General features: G+C 32.0%; 1 protein-coding gene across 1 annotated transcript; it reads right to left on the bottom strand.

Moving 5' to 3' along the window:
• Positions 1-9,222: 9,222 nt before the first annotated feature.
• Positions 9,223-15,053, bottom strand: LOC143910495 (uncharacterized). Its single transcript, XM_077428994.1, has 6 exons — positions 14,884-15,053; positions 11,114-11,297; positions 10,747-10,872; positions 10,555-10,636; positions 10,330-10,388; positions 9,223-10,245 (listed from the first exon to the last, which is right to left on the bottom strand). The coding sequence occupies exons 2-6, from the start codon at positions 11,267-11,269 to the stop codon at positions 9,514-9,516; spliced, it is 1,155 nt and encodes a 384-aa protein (XP_077285120.1). The 5' UTR covers positions 11,270-11,297; positions 14,884-15,053; the 3' UTR covers positions 9,223-9,513.
• Between the last annotated feature and the right edge of the window lie 1,594 nt (positions 15,054-16,647).

Below are 16,647 nucleotides of genomic sequence, written 5' to 3' on the forward strand. Positions count from 1 at the left end.
AAAGTTTTGATATAACAGCAATATATTGAAACAATAGTGGTTATTACGAAGCCTGGTGTATAAATAGCCATGCTCATATTAAAAGATGCCTTTGAAGCCCAAAGATTTACAAAATACAAGTTAATTAATGAGCACACCGTGTTCAGCAATTGGCACGAAACTGTAAACAGGATACAGCTCAATTTTACTTTGCTATGGTTTCTGATAACACCAATTAGCTTGAATAAATGATCGATCTGATTTAACTTGTTCAATATGTCGCTGTAAAAGTTTTTCTTCATCATACAATCTATATATAATAGCAACATTGTAATAATACCAAGGAACACTCGAAACTTATCTGTCATCTTATATACCAAAGAAACATACTCAGATCCTGTAACGGTATTGGGTTGTATTAATGCAAGAATGCTGCAAGAAGTGTAAATACCAATGCATATGATTGACATAAGGAAAACGCGAATGTTTAGTTTTGTGATATATTTATGTTTGGACTTCATAATTTTGAATGGAATAATCGTGTAAAAATTTCCCACGAGCAATAAAGGAGCAAATGCATTTTGTAAATTTTTTGCTGTGTAAATTTTTCTTAATAATGCCATTTCAAAACCAAAGATACTGGCAAAATGTATGAGTATGAACTATTAATGGCTCGTAAATTTTATTGAACTATTAAGTTTTAATTTAAAATATTGCTTTTATTTTGAATGAAAATAATTGTTAATTTAAATGACCACTTACTATGATTATCAGTAATCAAGATTATTGTTTTGATGTGGACCAAAGCATTTTTAGTCGCATTAGTAAAATTTTTTAGTCAATTTTGCATATACATATATACATGCATTTTACCATTTGGCGATGCGGGGTATATCCTCAATATATCCAATATTTAATCGCCATAGTTCTTTATCAACTCAAAATAAAATAAAATTATATCGCGCGCTCATATTATGTACCATTATTAACCTACGCTTCACCTGTATGGAATAACGCCTCGAATACTAACCTTTCCAAGCTCCTAGTAATACAAAATAAATCCATAAAAATAATGTATAATACACCCATATATACTAACTTGAAAAAACTGCATGCCATATATGTATAATATTCCGTTTGTTACAGACATTACTAACAAACTAACCAGTAGATTCTATGACAGAATCACTAATAACCATACTAACACACTTGTGAAGAGTCTCGGTGATTACAACAAAATGTCTATACCCTTCAGGTATAAACACAGATTACCTAAGCACAATCTACTTTAGGTTATCGACTTTAGTGAGTCTTTAATTAATATTATGTATTAGATGTATTATGAGCATTTATAAGGATTGTAAATAGGTTTTTGAGCTCTTTTTCCTATTATGCTGTACATTAACATTAGAATAATATAATACTATGATTACTAACCAAATTAAATTAAATTGTAAAATAGAAAATGATCAGTAGATCAGTAGCTATTAAAATAGATACAAGATGTAGTGTGAACATAATTTCGTAATAATAAAAAGCATTTAAAAATCAAAAAAAATTTTACCATTTGACGTTATGTTTTTAAAAATTAATATTTTTTGATATTGAAATTCAAACATAAAGAAAAAGAAAAAATAAGAGAATACACGTACCTCTAGTTTGCAGTTATTGCAAATCTTTACGATGAAAATGACGTTACAAGAGTGAGTAGCAACTTGTTGGATAGAAAAAGCGAGAAATGCAAGCTTTTCATTATCTGCGCCATCTCTGATAATCCAGGTCAGTGCATTTAATAAATAAAATATATTGAAGACGACAGACACGAAAGATATTCCCATAATTACAAGAATACAGTCAGTATGATGATGATTTATAAAATCAGCAGTTTGGCAGACATAATCATAAATTTTAATGTAGACGGTAAGCCTATTTTCAATTGTATCAGAATGATTTCTCTTCAAAATTACGGAAACTTTAGAGCTTTTTGAATTGGTCCAATTGCTTTCAACACTACTTCGTGTATGACATATCAGCTTGTTGAGAAATTCTAGACCGAGTGTCAAAAAATTTACATAAGAGCAAATTACAATGAGAATCGATGATATCACAAATCCTGGCGTAAAAATAGCTAAATTCATAATAAACGCATGTTTCAGATTCCAAAGAGACATTAAATGCAGATTAATTACTAAGAATATAATATTACTGAACAGATTTACAACAGAATATACTATTATACGCAATTTCGCCCTAGTGTAAGTCCTCACAATACTAATTAACTTAAACAATTGATCAATCTCAATAAATTTATTTAAGATGCGATCGTGGAATTTCTTCTTCGATATACAATCAATAGTAAGGATGGACTGTGCAACGATCCCGCTGATGATTCGAAAGTTATCTGATATCTTAAAGAGAAGGGGTTTCGCCGAGTCAACATCATTTATTACTGCAAAAATGGCGCAAACCATGAAAAATGTGTAGGATGTCATGAACAAGAGAAATATTGGAATATTTAATTTAGAAATGTAGCCGTGTTTTGATTTCACTATGTCGAACAAAATAACACAATTGAATTTTCCCACGAACATCAGTGGTTTCATCACGCTATGAATGTCTTTTGCAGAGAAAATTCTCTTAAAAAATTCCATATTCGTCTGACAAAATCGATAGTATGTATGTATATTTGAATACGATCTTTACATCGTATGAAAAGTGGACTGAATGCCACTCAATGGGCAATTATTATATACATAAATGAATTTTTAATTTGACCTATTATACAAATGAGCACTTACTTATTTCTTATCATTTACATCAATGCCATATCCCAAGAACGATTATTTTGGATAGTTTTGAAGAGAAATATATATATATATATATATATATATATATATATATATATATATATATATATATATATATATATATATATATATATATATATATATATATATATATATATATATATATATATATATATATATATATATATATATATATATATATATTTCTCTTCAAAACTATCCAAAATAATCGTTCTTGGGATATGGCATTGATGTAAATGATAAGAAATAAGTAAGTGCTCATTTGTATAATAGCTCAAATTAAAAATTCATTTATGTATATATATATATATCTATCATATATCATCATCATCATCATCATCATTTACAGCCATTCGCCATCCACTGCTGGATGAAGGCCTCTCCAACACGCTTCCACTCGTCTCTGTTTTGCGCAACATTCATCCATCTCACCCTGCATATTTTTCTAATTTCGTTCACCCATTTTCCTTGAGGTCTTCCTTTTACCCTTTTGCATTCTCTCGGGTACCATTCAAGCACATCTTTTGTCCACCTTTCGTCCATCCTCCTAGCTACGTGACCCGTCCATTGCCATTTCAATCTCTTCACTCTACCCACTATGTCCACTACTCTTGTCATAATTCTCACCCACGTGTTCCGCTTTCTGTCTTTCCTCGTTATAAGCGTTTCCAAGCATACAGCGTTCCATACTTCTTTGAGTGCATTGGATTTTATGTAGCATCTTGGCATTCAGTGTCCAAGTTTCACATCCATACGTCAACAATGATATCAGAGAAATTGGCAATGTCTGAAAGAAAACGATCGAACTGGAGTCACAACTATTCAGGTCTGACCAGCAGCACTACAGATATAATCAGAAAAATTCTTTTCAATCGAGGTCACCTCGTGGGATCGAGACCGGTGCCTCTCGGTGATAGGCAGAAGCTTCACGACCGAGCTATGCAGCTGACTTTTAAATTTGCCTTAAATCGATTTTTTTTACTGTCCATAGATGTCTCTATTGTATATTATGTCTGAAAAATTGTTAGTACTATTGCGTAGGGGTGGGTTCAGGATCCAAATGAAAGGCCAAAGTTGCTTCACAGCATTTATTCAACGATTCAAGAGGCCCACATGGAATAATCTGATCTAATGTGTGTATCTCCTTATAAAGGACAATTTGCACAGCACAGCTTCCCCGATCCATTCATATGTTTATTGTCTAGGCCAGTGGTTCTTAACCTTGTTGGAGGTACTGACCCCCACCAGTTTCATATGCGCATTCACCGAAGCCTTTTTAATTGGCACCCGAATCATATGAGTCGGGTGTGTGTCTTGACCTCCGCCGAACCCAGGTTAAGAACCACTGGTCTAGGCACTTAAAGGTCTACCCTGGCGAGTCTATTGTTTACGTACGCACTTGCCCAAGTCTGTGAGAACTCCAGCGTATCTTTTGGGAACTTACTGATTACTGTTAGCCCAATCTAGGGTATCTATTGTTCACCTACGAATATACTTGGACAGTGGATACTCTCTCTCATGTTCCCATGTTACAGTACTTATGTGCACAAATAATCTAACTGTATGCGTTGCCTTGAAGTAATTCCTGTCATGGTACATGTGATGTACATACATATGTATGCAGAGAAATGTTATAATAATAGAAGCGCCCTTTCGAATACATTTTTTCTTTCAATAACACGCGTACCGTTTCCATAATTACGCAATATTGTACGCGTATGCTAGCTGTCGCCATGACGCTTTCATATACGATGTTAATTGAATAATATGTTACTTAAATGATCAATTTACTTATAAAAATGTATCCCATGTTGTTTATTGTGTGTTTTTTAATACATCGTGCAATTTTTAACGATGCACTTGCCCAGAGAATTTTTTATTGGACATACGTCGACCACCAAGCATCAAATACGACTGATGCTAAAATTATTTAGGATTGTCTGTGGACAGTCGTCACTTGACAACAATATAACGCCTAAAGCCACTTCTATCATTATAATATTGTTACGTACGCCGCGGATTAAGCGAATAGAATCCCAGAGACTGTGTGACCGTTCAAGGATTAACTAAGTGCATACCGTGCGACTGGTATAAGTGGTTTCAAGTATTAGCGACAGGCTAGGTGCAAGTAAGCTAAACAATGATTGCACTTCTCATACCGTGGGAATACATATCCGAATACGTGACTATACAACAGTGGGTAAACAGATTAGACGTCCTGAGAGATCTACCCCTTATAAGGCGGTTCGTAGGCGATATCATGTCATTCTGGACTGAGCACTGCCAGTGCGTGTATCTCCTTAATCATCAATAAATGCTGTGAAACGACTGTTGGCCTTTTACTTGGATCTTCCACCCACCCCTACGCAACAATATCATCGAACATGTCAATGATGTGATCTAGATACAAATAATTTTCAACTACTTCTACCGTCTTATTGTCTAAGGTCCATGGCGGGCATGCAATACTTATTATTCAGTAATTTAGTCTTATCTATATTAACTCTTAGTCCTACTTTTCCTATAACAAATAAACTAAAAACAAAACGAAAAAGGTCTAGTTAATATGCATTGATTGATTTTGAACATTGATTCTCTATTTTCATTTTCATTTTCATGTGAACGAAAAAACAAATGAATTAAAATGGTGTTTGAGGAGAATATTTGAACGGTATGGGATTGAAAACAGTTAATTAATACTAATGCTAAGAAAGGCATATAAAAATATAATAAAATAAAACTTTAGAAAATGTGTTTGTATTTATTTTATAAATTTGCACAATTTTCTTGAGGTAAATATATTCAAAACATTCTGGTTATAAGCGAATATTTCTCTCTCTTCAATTAAGACACATTGATGACCCTTCATTTAATATTCATAATATATGAAAAACAAAAACAAGTTTGACATGCAAAATAAAATGATGGTCACAACAGCCTCGACATGTAACATAATATCCACATACGAACAATATTATGATCTTACATACGTACATGCGCACACGGCGAACAATGTGCGAGTGGAAAGTGTGCGAACGGACAAGACCATCTATCTGTATTTACGTAAATAACTACATCAAAAATACATAAGACTTTTCTGAATAAAAACTAGCACCATAAGACTTGTCTTACAAAAATATCCATTATCTGGTCTCTGAGTGGTAACAATAAGTGTTTTATACATACACACAATTTATAAAAAATATTTACATATATTTAACATTAGTTTAATATTTAATAACTCAATTGTGGCACTCTCCCTACTGATGACACGATACCCATGGTGTGAATATTTTTCAATAAATAAGACTACACGACTATTTTTATGATGCACAAGAAAAATCCACTCCGTTTCATTGTATTTTTTATGTATTACAGTGTTATATAATAAACAGTTTAAAGATTATTTTGAACATTTGTCAATAGTATGAAAAAAAAAACTAATACGATAACAATCAATTCAAATTATATTTCGTAAACAATAGATACAGATAAACGAAAATCGTACGCTATATTTAAATAAAAATTCATTTAGTGTGATATAATTTTATGTACATATATGCATTGATGAGAATTTATGTATGTATATACAATTTAAGAATTTATTACATATTTTGGACGGTCACTTTTATTTATTTTCATTCTATTTATTTTTAAGAAGAACATATGCAAAAAATTGTACTTTAATAAGTTGAATCAACTGAATACTCAATTGTATTTATTGCCTATTTTTATTGTCGGTATGTTTGTTTTTAATAAATTTAAATAATTGAGCAGCACTTTGTACTAGAATCCATAAACGGCGAGGAATCGGTCATCAATTGAAAGTCCAACATTGAAAGTGTACGAAAAACTTAGTTTAAAAACTTGTGTTTCACAACCAGATGTATATGTATACAAATATAATATCTTATGTGTATTTTTGTTGTGGACATTTCTACACAGATTCTGAACAATCATCTTTACTGAAGCAAGCTGTGAATATAATGGTTACTTTAGTTCACAATCAATCGCTCAAATCAAAACGGTTTCGAAAACAAAGATGAATTCAACCCCTGCACATGCTTCTTACACTTTTTTTATTATTTAATTTTCATTATTAAATAAGATAAATACTAGTTACTATAATTAGAATATAATAGTTATTAATATATCATCACAATATCAATCCTTACTTTTATAATGCAGTGTGTTGAGCTAGTATGTGCCAATGGTAACAAATTAGATTATACGTCTATGGGAGTCATAGGTAAATAATAACATACACATTGCGGCTACTCATAATCATCTTATAGAATGCAACTCACTTCATTTTGCAAAGATTCAAATGTGTATTTATTATTCACAGCACAGAGTATATTATTGCAAGCGAAAGATAGAAGTTAAAAAAATATAATATATTTATATGGTTAAACTTAATATAAATGTGACTAACATTTTTTAAATTTATTTTACGTATCAATGTAAGTGCGATGAAGATTGAAAGTGTTGTGCATTAAGTGAAAAAAAATTAAAAGCAGATTTTATGAAACAATTCAATGACATTCATAAAATTCAGCCAAGGGAAAAATGCATAATATACAAATATATAGACACACACATAGTGTGCATTTTTCTTTTATATAAATAAAATATTAACTGATTAGAAATATGGCAACATAATATGGCTATTACGTTAGTAAGAATGTGCTATCGATCGCAGATGACACAATACATCGACAGATCTAGCGACGATGGGCGACAAAATCAGATGTACGTATCTTAATTTATTTGACTGAATCGAAAACAAATACATCAGATAGCACATTGATACATTTGACAATTTATTGTATACATGACTATTACCGTTACATTATTTTTGGCACATAAATAACTGACATTTTGTAAAGTTATTAAAAAATATCAATATTGACTATAAGCACTTATTAATATTAGGTTTATGTATATAAAGTGACAAGTTACTTTCGATAATTGAAAATATTACGTTCGACTCGAACAATGTCCACGATCATCGTGCACGGAGGTAATTTATTTGTTTTGTAAATGAAACGAGTGTCAAAATCCACGATACGTTATATTTTAATTGTATTATAACAATTGACCCACTTAAACAGAATGTTAGATTGAAAATTGGCACATCGAGGCGTTAAAAAGTATTCCATGTTAACATAAAACCCAGTTAAAATATTATTATACCTATATAAATGGTTAACAATTAAATATTGTATACATCATGAGTCACTTTCAATACTTTTACTTTAGAATCTATAATACATATATATATTATATATAAATATAAAACATCTGCTTTCTTAATACATATATGTATGTATATATAATATCAATATTTCACTTTTTTATAATTAAATGGTTAAAATCTTAAAGCACCATCGTAATAACAATTTGAAGTAATATCACATAGCAAAATTTTAAAGTCTTCAATCCTTATTTATATTAAGTTTAGAAGACTAATAAAACATTTTTCAATTTGTCAATATAAAATATCATAACGACTGAAACACTATAAAATATGAATTACATTGAAAAATTTGTAGATTCAACATTTTAGCAACAATTGGAAATTTTGAAATAAATTAAAAATTTTCAAAAATTAACAAGATAGACGGGCGTCTTTAGCTATTTAAACAATTTACATGAAAAAATATACATAATATTGAAATATTAATGAAAGTATAACTGTTAGTAAATTGATTAATAATTTGTATTAAAAACAACAACCAGATGAATAGTTTTTAAAACAAATTAATAAAGAAACAAAACAAAAAGATGGTCATAACAGCATTAAAATCTCGTTAAAATTAAAAAAAATCGTACAATATATATATATATGGATATATTAATTAACTTATGAATTAAGTAAACAACAATACAACAGCTGATTCATATTGCTCTTCAGTTTCTTATTATACATATAACTTATTGGGTGTATAAAAATTGCGATAATAGTAATCCATATAACTGAACAGTTGCACCGATTGTTGATATGTACATTATATGAATAAAATTATCCTCTAACTGGAAGAGAAGTAATCTGTTAATTCTAAGAACTGAAAAACAATACAAATGAAAATCACCAATATAACTATGCATTTTAAACCTGTTTTAAGCATTTTATTAATCTATGCAAAAAGGACAACTTAATTTTCCTCAACAAATGTGCGGTAACTATGTAATGTATTAAAAGAGTATTATTTTGTAGAAAATAAATTCTCAAATATATGTAGAATATTTTCTTTTAAAATCAATAAATCTTGAACAATGCTACAACGCATAATTAGGATAGTTAAATTTCCCAGATTCGCTAAAAGTTTATCAGAATGAACTTTGACTTCCCTTTTATTTATAATTTTATATTAAAAGAAATCATATAAAATAAATATTAATTTGTTTTCTTAATGAACGGTATTTTATAATATATTATTGATTTATGTTTATAAATCCCCCGTTTATCGTAAATTCGCCACTACTAAAAGTGACTCGCTAGAATAAGCAAGATAAATGTGTAGCGGCTGCTCATCTCGAATATATCCGAAAAGAAACATAGCCTTTTCTACCACTTACGGGATTAAGAGAAGCCAACATGTTGAGAATATATCTTATCAATATTTATCACTTTCTTGCTCAGTTGCCACTCATGTAGTAAACATAAATAATTTGTTAGTACACAAAAGTGTAAAAACAAACATCACTGATTGCTATTCTTTTCCAAAAAGTCCATTTTCAATTTGAGTTCTATCAAAAACAGCTGCTTCTGAAGTGAAAACACTTCTTCTTTATTTTTAAGCTCCATGTTTAACGTTTTCATCCTTAGGTCATGTTCGTAAATAGCATGCTGCCTTTTAGTCAGATAGTACAACTTCTCTTCCTCGGTTGGTGATGAGTTTGAACAGAAATTATTTGCTAAATTGTTATTATTATGGTAGTTGTGGGGCGAAACTGAATCCAACATGGTAGATCGATCACAACAACCATTCTCTTGTGAATTTCCCGCACGGGAAAAATACCGTGGTTTTGGGTGCTTTTTGTTGGGGAATATTTGTGAACTTGGCAAATTTAAACGGTTCGGATAGTTAATCATATTAGAGAACGACGGCGAACTATCTCTGGCTTCTTCCGGCGGCGAAGAAGTGTCAATGCGTATATTCGGCTCCAAGTGACTCAAATTCAGCGGAACATTAGACGTCGAATCCTGGTTTATAAGACAGGGGTTTATAATGTGTTGTGTCATGTCGAGTACACTTCTCGATCTGATATCGGCGTGAGGCAACGGCGGCGACTCTTGCTTGACAATAGGCGACGAAGCACCAGGTGACTGGACAGACACAATATGGGGATGATCTCTAGAAAGTACTAGTGGCGTTGGCTCGATTGGATCCATTTCTCTCGTTTCTCGATCGGCCAAACGGTCACTGGACATCTAAACCCAAAATGAAGGCTTTTATAGATATTTCAAACTAAAATCGAAAAAAAATGAGTGTACAAAAAAAAAAAACAAATTTACATTGATTGGCAAGTGTTCATCGGTTGTGTCCATTATTCCGACAGATTCTATTCTTTCATCTGAAATGCAATAACCAGATTAAGTAATTAAAACCTATGCACACAACATATTAAAATGGGTATACACAGCATGTTTCATAATAGTTTTGTTGTGGAAACATGAAACTTACTATAATAATAAAGATACAATATTTTATAAATTATAAACAAAACGTTTTATATTTGCCTTTAACTATAGAATCGGATGGGGCATTAATGTTACGCCATAGCAATACATCTATAACTCCTGAGCTGTCTTCAGCACCGGGCTAAAATTGAAAAAATAATTTTTATTCTTTTGATATTGAAGTTAGTCAAAAGAATTATATGATTTCTTTGAATACGTGACAAAAAAACAAAAATAAAAACAATGAATAACCTCGATGTGACGCATCTTACACTTCTTTTTATAATTCTCATACCACATTTTCACTTGCGCAGGAGTTCTCGGACATTCGGCCTGACACCGATTATTTACTTCGGCACAAATCTGAGACCACACCAACTGCAACGTAAAGCAGAAATAAAACTACTGCAGTTGTGTTTAAATTTCACGTTTCCAAATGACTTGTATTTCTTTTGAAGTTGGCTATTTTTAATGCAGTTTAAGTAATTTTCATTATACAATATTGAATTACTATGTATACAGTACAAAAACTTTTACAAAATATGCACGCAATTTCATTTTTTTATATGTTTATATTCAGTACACATAGATACATTGTTAAATGTATTAAAATGATTACCTGTTTGCTTTTGTTGGCGGCATTATTGGAACGGCCCTGACGTAGAACTTCTCTATGCTGACTGATTAGTTCTAGAACTGTCTTTTTCTCCAATTCCGTAAAATTTTTGGATCGCTCCTTGTTCTTCCGGGCTCTAACGCCATTTCGGGCAGACATCTTGCTGCATTTGTATATATTTTTTGATCTATGTATACATATAAAAAAAATTTGAAGTCATTCTTATGATTAGTATTACCGATGAATTATTATCTATTCTTGTAGCAGAATATGTGTATAATATGTAGATAGTCTAGATCAGTGGTTGTTAACTTTTTCGAGGTGTTAGAACACTTTGAATTGTATAAAATGTTTGTGTAACTCATCCATCTCAAAAAGTAGCTTTCCCATTCATTCATAAGAAATAAACAAAAATAACAGAATACTTAATTTACATCAAAAGTGGTTATTATTATTTTTAAATACACACAGACAAATTTGTAATATATTTTTCGGTTTCGAAAATTGCGCCTAGGACGAACATATCTTTTTAGCAAATAAAAGTTTTTCCACATACATTTTGGCAGGCTATTTCCATTTTATTTATGTTTGAATTTTTTAAGATTAGAGTCGAAAATATTTTTTTTCATTTTTCATTCTTATAGCAAAAAAGCTTTTGCATTGAACTCACAAGTGAATTAAATACTTCCAATCAAGATCATAGGAAATATTTCCAAAACCTACAAATTAATTTCTCTCTAGAAAATCATGCATGTTTCGATTCATATTCGTTACTTGCATATCTCAAGAAAATATTTAAAATATATAAATTCATTTCGGATACATTGGTTAGCCTTAAAAATCCCAACTCAATATCAAAAGTTCACTAAGAATGCAGATTTTTATATAAATTATATATATGGGAGAAAGCAAACTGAGGCACGCAGCCCGTGATTTTTTTTAGATACTTTTACACGTAAAAATAATGAAAGTACGCGTAAGCATTCCTGAGACAGGCAGTCCCAAAAATCACCCTCTGGAGTGTTTCCCGTGACATTTTATCCCTTGTATTGACATAGGCTTGACAGTGATCGATAATGGTGATTCCTTATTTCCATGTGCTTTATTTTCCTACTCTTTTCTTATTTTAAATGTTTGAGCTTTTCTTTTTTTTTACCTATATGTGAAAATTATTAATGGTTTACTTAACATAATTATATATTTTTTACTATCAATCTATGTAACTTAATAAACTGTAAATTTTCCAAATAAATAAATAAATAAATAAATAAATAAATATTTGAAGAAATGTAGGAGAAACAAGTTGAAATAATAAGGTCGTACGAATAAACAATGAACTGGGAACGTTCTTCCTTAATTGGAAGCCATGAAGATGTGCCGTGCCGTTCCCTCAGTGTTTTCGCCTTGATACATATATATATATATATATATATATATATATATATATATATATATATATATATATATATATATATATATATATATATTTTTTTTTTTTGGTTGGAAATTTTTGATGTTTACCCCTTTGAATGCTGACCAACGCCGATCGGCGTTTTGCCAACAAGTCCATGGACCTGAAAAACGCCGATAGACATTGTATTTTGAGTGTGTACAAAGTAAATAAGAATGCTATCCGCTAAGCCTTTCCAGGTAACATTGATAAAAAAAATGCATTGAACATCATTCGTGTAATCCGTGTCAATGTTTATAAAGATTGGTTTACATTGGAATTTCTGAATTTATAACCATAGCGGAATTTCCCGCTAGAAATCCCTAACTGCTGAGTATTTTAGATTGTGGCTTGGCTTTTAGATTGTGAGCATTACATTTTAACAACAAGGCAGAAGATGGAATTGGTTTTGGAGAAATACATTCATTAATAGACTTCTCTTGTTTATTTTATTGCAAGATATATTAGAAAGTCTAAACACACCTTTACAAAACCCGAAATCCTCGGCGGTAGTTATCTAGGGTTTGTTTGGATTCGCTACAAATTTTTATACCGGCTTTCTATTGGATTTGTAAATAGTTCTAGTTGGAAATGTAGGCGAAATTTTCAGCGTGGCAGGCTTTCAAAAGAAAAAACGTTAATCTTAAGAATTAAGAAGCACTGGTCTATTTATAATATAAGCGAGAATAAGAAATAAATTTGATTTGATTAGTATCTATAGATTTTTTATATTTTCTTGATCACCATCAGTTACATAATTGTTGAATTACTAATTCATGTTTGTTTCAATAGATAAAACACATTTTGAACTATTGTATCATCGTTATTTCAGGTATAGTAAAAAAGTGATGACAAACAATGTTATAAAAATTGCACAAAATTTAGATTATGTGTTTTTATCCATATTGGGTATGTATGATAGTAGCAAAATATTTATCAAATAAATCGCCAAAAAGAATTTAAAACGTGTGTTATTTGTATTTGCATCGAATTTAACCATCTCTCTAATCAACATGTAACTCGTAATGCAAGAAAAATTTCAGTATATGACAAATCGATTTCTTATCTCATGACAATGAGTGAGATAAAATATAACAGTTGCCATTTTAATTTTGAAATCAAAAAAACTTTCATTCAATAAAAATCGAGTGATATGTATATAAAATTTACATTTTTAAATGAAAGCTGTATTGTATTTGCAATCGTTTTTTTTTTGTTCATTACCTTTGATACAATGAAATAACACTTGAAAATTATTGTATAAAACCATATTTAGATTTGAAATAGTAATAATAAAAAAACAATGGATTCACACTATCAGTATTATAAAAAAATAACATGTTTTATAAAACCAAAGCCACACAAAGGAATCAACAAGTTGAATTAGGTTTCCTTAAAAATTATCACAAATGTAAAAACAAGTAAACCGGAAAATGTGGCCAACCGTAGAATTATTTTTTCGGATTTTTTTATTATTTTACTTTTGATCTGAATTCAGTTTGGAATATATGTAGTTTGAAAATTATATTCGGTATTGAAATTTATAGTTGTTATAATTTTTTTTATATTTGATTTTCTTTGTAAAAAACCTACACTCTTTATATAAATTCTATCATATATGAAATTTTAAATCAAATAATAAGGCATTTCGATAGAAAAAAATTGTATTTATATTCTTTATAAAACTATTAATGCAATTTTAACTATTATTCTTTAATATCGTCAATAGAATATGACCTAATTAATTTGACTTGTCACATTCATACTTTCTAAATTAATGAAAATACATCGAAACGTTCATAATAATAAGGTAGAAGCGTTAGTAATATTTAAATGTGGCGTAAAAATGGCGACACATCAATAGTGGCGCGAAACATGCAATAAAACAAAAACAAGTGAAATCAACATAAATAACATTAAACAGAAGAATATAAAAATTGAAATTTTGACAGATGTAATCGGCATTACGTATTTAAGATTAAGAATACAGACGCGGACGATGGAGAAATAGTGAAAACGGTAGGAGTGAGTAAGGCGATTTGACATATCGGAATGTGACAGTTGTGACACTTGTTGAGTAGATGAGTCACGCAGGCTTAACGTCCACGGACGAAGAGTATGCGTGGATGAGGACTAGGACTGGGGTGGAGGTGTGGCCGGGGAGGGGGATGATTGAATGGACACTCCCGAAGGATCGGATCGGATCGTCGGGAGTGAGGCGAGTGGCGAGTGGGATGCGCTCGTACATGTACATGTAGACGTAGGTGTGGGTGGGGGTGGCGATGGAGGCGCGCGGGTGTCGCGGGGGCGCGCGGCGACTCACGTCAGGGGGGCGGGGGCGGGTGCAGGGCGACGCGGGGGGCGCAGGCGTCGGGGCGGCGGCGCGGGGGCGCGGCCCACGAAGGAACCCGCTTCTGTCAAACCGCGCACAACTGCCAACCAAACTCGCACCAACACTCGCACTAACACTCACACATCCGCGCATCGCACGCCACACACAACAGACAACACACTTGCAGTTGCATCACTGCTTCTGTCATGTCATATGTTCCCCCGATAATTCGAAATTTCAAACATCAACAACTTCACCTACCGTCTCCTCTCTACATTTGTGTTTAATATCCCTAAATAATTTAAATCTGGTTCTAAAAATGTAATGCTGTCGATCGAAATGTACAAGACAACACTCTAGCCTTGTTTATCACTGCCTCTAAAATAAGTATTTCACTTTTCATTTCATTCCAATCTATTAAGAGGGCTGGACAGCAGCGCCTTGTCCATACAAACGTACTATACTTCTCCCTTCCTCAATTATGGCACTAGAGAAATTATTTTTTAATATGCTATGGATATCCACCATTGGGGTGCATCTATCGTTTTATTTTTTTGATTAATTATTTTTTATATGAGCTAGGAGCCGCCAAACATCTATAAAATCGCCTCTTTTTCACACCCACGAAACGAGTCCAGCGTGCTTATTTAACGGTCGATTTTAAAAAAAATACGCCGATAGATGCACAGAAAGTATCTTTCTCATACCGATGAAATTTTTTTAGTAAAAATTGGTCCAGCTTTGGAGGAGAAAATAGTAGAATACGAAACCTCGATTTTGTCAATTTAAAATACGTTTTATCTGGTCGAAGCGCAACTGTCGCATTCACTAAATATATATCATCATCATCATCATTTACAGCCATTCGCCATCCACTGCTGGATGAAGGCCTCTCCAACACGCTTCCACTCGTCTCTGTTTTGCGCAACACTCATCCATCTCATTCCGCACATTTTCCTAATTTCGTTCACCCATCTTTCTTGCGGTCTTCCTTTTACTCTTTTGCCTTCTCTCGGGTACCATTCAAGCACTTCTTTTGTCCACCTTTCGTCCATCCTCCTAGCTACGTGACCCGCCCATTGCCATTTCAATCTCTTCACTCTATCCACTATGTCCACTACCCTTGTCATATTTCTCACCCACGTGTTCCGCTTCCTGTCTTTCCTCGTTATGCCAAGCATACAGCGTTCCATACTTCTTTGAGTGCATTGGATTTTATTTTGCATCTTGGCGTTCAGTGTCCAAGTTTCACATCCATACGTCATCACTGGCAAAACGCATTGATCAAAGATCCTTTTCTTCAGGCAGAGTGGCATTTTTGATTTAAAAACAGCATTCATCCGTCCAAATGCACTCCACCCTAATTTCATACGTCTCTTTATCTCTTCATTTTTACTACCAGACATGTCAATTATTTGACCTAAATATAAATAATTATTTACTACTTCTACTGGTTTATAATCTAAGGGGATGCTATCAGGCATGCAATAACTATTGAACATTAGTTTAGTCTTATCTACGTTAATTTTTAATCCTACTTTTCTACTTTCCCTGTCCAGCTGTGTTAGTCTGATGAGTAGGTCAGCTGAATCACGAGCAACTAGAACTATATCGTCTGCGAACCGAAGGTGACTCAAAAAGCGACCATTGATGCTTACTCCGGCTGTATCCCAATCCAATTTCCTGAAAACTCCCTCAAGCACCGCATTGAATAACTTGGGCGAGATTGTATCTCCTTGTCTTACTCCTTTTCCT

Source organism: Arctopsyche grandis, chromosome 4 (genome assembly GCF_051622035.1).
Source record: "Arctopsyche grandis isolate Sample6627 chromosome 4, ASM5162203v2, whole genome shotgun sequence".
Lineage (NCBI taxonomy): Eukaryota > Metazoa > Arthropoda > Insecta > Trichoptera > Hydropsychidae > Arctopsyche > Arctopsyche grandis.